General features: G+C 43.3%; 1 protein-coding gene across 3 annotated transcripts in view; it reads right to left on the minus strand.

The window, feature by feature from the left end:
- Nucleotides 1-3,558, minus strand: part of ZNF827 (zinc finger protein 827) — a 167,876-nt gene that overhangs the window by 116,530 nt on the left and 47,788 nt on the right. For all 3 annotated transcript variants that reach the window (XM_003790199.2, XM_003790200.2, XM_012805398.2), the window contains one exon: nt 999-1,479. In XM_003790199.2, the coding sequence (XP_003790247.1) occupies nt 999-1,479 (481 nt within the window). The remainder of the gene's footprint in view (nt 1-998; nt 1,480-3,558) is intronic.

Consider the following 3,558-nt stretch of genomic DNA (forward strand, 5'->3'; position numbering starts at 1 on the left):
AAAAAAAAAACTGAAAAAAAATTAAAGATTATCATTTGCTCTAAAATAAAAAAATCTATCATTTCTAATCCATGTAGTAGTCTTTGTATAAATGTCCTTTTGAAAGCACATGTACTGAGAAAAAGGCAGGCAGGCTAGGGTGCACATGACACAGCTGGTCTGGTCGGTTTAGGTCCTGCCTGACCTTCACGGGTTCCCTGTCTCCCATTCTTACTATTTTGTAAATTTAGTTCCCACCATTATAGATGCCTATCTTGAGTAGTTTAGGTGGATTGATTTAGGAGAATAACTCTTGAATTGGAATGCTGCAAGAGGTCACTGAGTTATGCTGATGATTATTTAGAATAGGGGTTGGTGTGGTCTTTGCTTTGAACTTTTATGTATCAAACTGTAATTTTGGAAATGGAAGAATAGAATAGTCTTGAAGAAATGACTCTCACTGTTCTCTAGAATCTTGGCCTTCTGACAATAAAGTTTGGTTGACCTAGCCCTGTCTCTGCATCTTGGCTGACAGTGACAGGTGGCTGGACCCTTTTTGTCCAGTAACACTTTAAAAATCTTTCTAATTCAGACAGTAAAGAATCTGAATAATATGCAGTATCCCACACTTTAAAGAACTCAGCGTAGAAGAGACATGTTTGTTACACAGGGACAAGGTCACACAAAGCAAGCGAAACAAATCTAGCTCACATGTGACCTTCCCTGCCTCCTAACAAGGAAAACCCATAAAAAGGAAAAAACAGAAGAACATCAACAATCCCTATCGTTCCAAGATCCAAGCCAAAGTAGTATCTACTTTTAAAGGACTGTATACACACATATACATACACAAAAGTCATGGAGAAAATTCATGAAATTTATGAAAGTGTAGACTACTCAAATTTAAAAGGACGTTGAAATCATCTAGTCCTACTTTCTTATTTTATAGATGAAAAGCTAGTAGAGAAAGACAGAGACTGAGAGAGAGAGAGAGAGAGAAAACAACCCTATTCGAGTACCTGACAGCTTCATGAGAAAATCAGACGCCATCTTAACAGAGATGTCCTGGCTGAACAATGCTGATGCACTGTTGGCCACATACTCGGAGGGATCTTTCAGCTTTGTGTGGTTGACGGGCCTGTCGGCAGCATTCAAGGTAAAGGAGGTGGGCAGGCCGTTATCTTCCTTGGGTTCCTCCTTCACCAGCAAAGGCGAGATGCCAGCCCCTCCCTGGCTAGTCCTCTCTGGAGTGTTAGACGTCATCATGGTCCCCACTATCTCTGTCCCTCCTCCTTCCCTTTGCTGCCCCAGGCAGGCACTGTCACTGAGGTGGGGAGATCCCTTGACATCTGGGTCTGGGATCTCCTCCTTCACCTTGGCTTCTGTCCTCAGGAAGTGCTGATGGCAACGCATGTGCAGCTTCAGGCTGAAGTGGCGGGAGGAGGTGAAAGGACACAGCTGGCACTGAAAGGTCTCTCCCCGGTCCTGGTGCTGATGAACCTGGCGGACAAATAAGAAGAATGAGTAATCTACCACAGGCGTACGGACATAATCCTGCTGAACATCCACATTGTACATCTATTGTTTCTTACCCACACAAAGAGGGCTTGGCCTTTGTACCGAGGAGTATTCTAGTCCTGTGCTCCAGGTATAGAGGCCAATCCCTGAGGCCATGCTCACAACTAAGGATGCTGCCCACCAATGGGTACTGTTTGGGGTAGAATCCTCCTAATAGTCTAGTCATCTAATCTTGATTGATGTCTTCACAGAAAATATATAAACCCAGTACAATTGGAACTTACATAATTACTAGTTGGGGGTCAAAAGAGGTAGCCTGTCAAGTTAATTCCTCTCATAATAATGATACTTTACATGTACCCAATTATTGTCACCCAGAGAATTAGTTGTGTTTTGCAAACATAATTTCAATTTTCAAAATACTCTTCTTAGGTAATTAAAAATGTAGAAAAGAATGTCTCCAGGGTATTCCCGTTTCACAGACAGGGAAATTGAGACCTCAGAATAAATGGCTTGAGCAAAATTACATACAAAGAAAGCAAAGCCAAGGAGAAAAGCCAAGGTCTGACCCTCACCAAGTATTCTGAGCAAAAGGAAACCAGTTTTTCCAAATACGCCTATGGTATCATGCTCCAGATTCTAATGTCTGCAATGAAAGTATGCAGACTTTTAAATCCAGTTCCAGTCTTGCATGCACATAATATCTGTAAAAATTTTGAGAAACCGTTTTCTTCCTGTCACTATCAAATACAGTGCTTGAAAAAGTGAGGAAATCACTGCATTGGCTCGAGCCAGGACTGGAGCTGGCAGGTGCTCATAAGCTTGTAACTTCCCCATTCATCTCTGCCAACGTACTTCAGTGCTGACCTGCTATCCCCGGCTATTTCAGGACTGGCCCTCCCTTGAGTAGAAACTGCCAATTGTGTAGATTTGGGCCAAACGATTTGGGGAGTTGTGTGATTCTGGACAAACAAGATTGGAGTTCAAAAGCAAAACAAAACTGACACCTCATCTTTCAGGAGTGACCCACGCAGGACTCGAACCCAGGTCTCACAAAGGTTAAAGGCTCATCCATTAATCCAATGGGCCACCTGGCCTCTCTGGGTAGCTTTTCTTTCCAAGAGAGCAAGTTTTACAACAGCTGTTTATGCATTCTGAACGCAGTCCAAAAGCATTATTCACCAGCCAAAACATACTTTTAAATAATGTTAAGTGACCAACAAAAGCAAAGAAATTAAAAGTTAATGGTGAGATCCTGTTGCTACAGCACCCCACTGTGGCATTTTGAAAAAAACAACAGAAGAGATTCTGGGTCCCCCAAAACATGAGTTTCTCAACAGAAATAACTGGATCATGCAGCAGCAAAGTGCTGCTTATGAAAAGGCTTTCCCTCTGTTGGGGCAGAAGGCTGGGGGCCTGCAAAAACACAGATTGGTGCTGGTTGTTAACATCACCCCTTTCTGTTCTTTCACAACAAAGGGATTTCCTTTGCTCTCTCACAGAATAGAGAAGATTCACAAAGCAGAAGGCACCTTGGGGACCTCAGGTCCCAAGTCCCACGGGACCCCGACAGGTGCTGCCAAAAGCATGCCCCGGAACCAGGTGGTAAAGGTCACAAGGCAGAGCACTTCCGTTGTCCCTGAGAGCAGTGCAGTGGGGCAGATTCCATTTCAGAGTGTCCTTCTATCTACTGACTCAGGAGAGAGAGGAGCTGCTAATCCAAGAACAGAAGCTCCGGAAGCAGCTTCTGGAAGAAGGAAAAAGACAGATCAAGAGCCCAAATTCTAAAACCAAGAGAATCCTGGATTGAAAAAGATTCTGTGTACAAGCATTTTATATGTGGCTTCTTTTCCACCAGATCCTGGCCTCGTTATATTCTGGTTACAGAAAAATTAGTGCAAATTTAAAGGGAAACCAGTGGGTGTTGTGTTGACTTCTGCACTTACAACTGTATTTGAGCTACACTTTCCCACAGGGACTGTGTATCACATTTGGCCTTTGAAAGAAGGATTAGCTCTATCCTCCAGCTGTACTTTCTCCCCTTCTCTCCCGACATTAGAG

Source organism: Otolemur garnettii, unplaced genomic scaffold (assembly GCF_000181295.1).
Source record: "Otolemur garnettii isolate 467f Iridium unplaced genomic scaffold, OtoGar3 scaffold00041, whole genome shotgun sequence".
Taxonomy (NCBI): domain Eukaryota; kingdom Metazoa; phylum Chordata; class Mammalia; order Primates; family Galagidae; genus Otolemur; species Otolemur garnettii.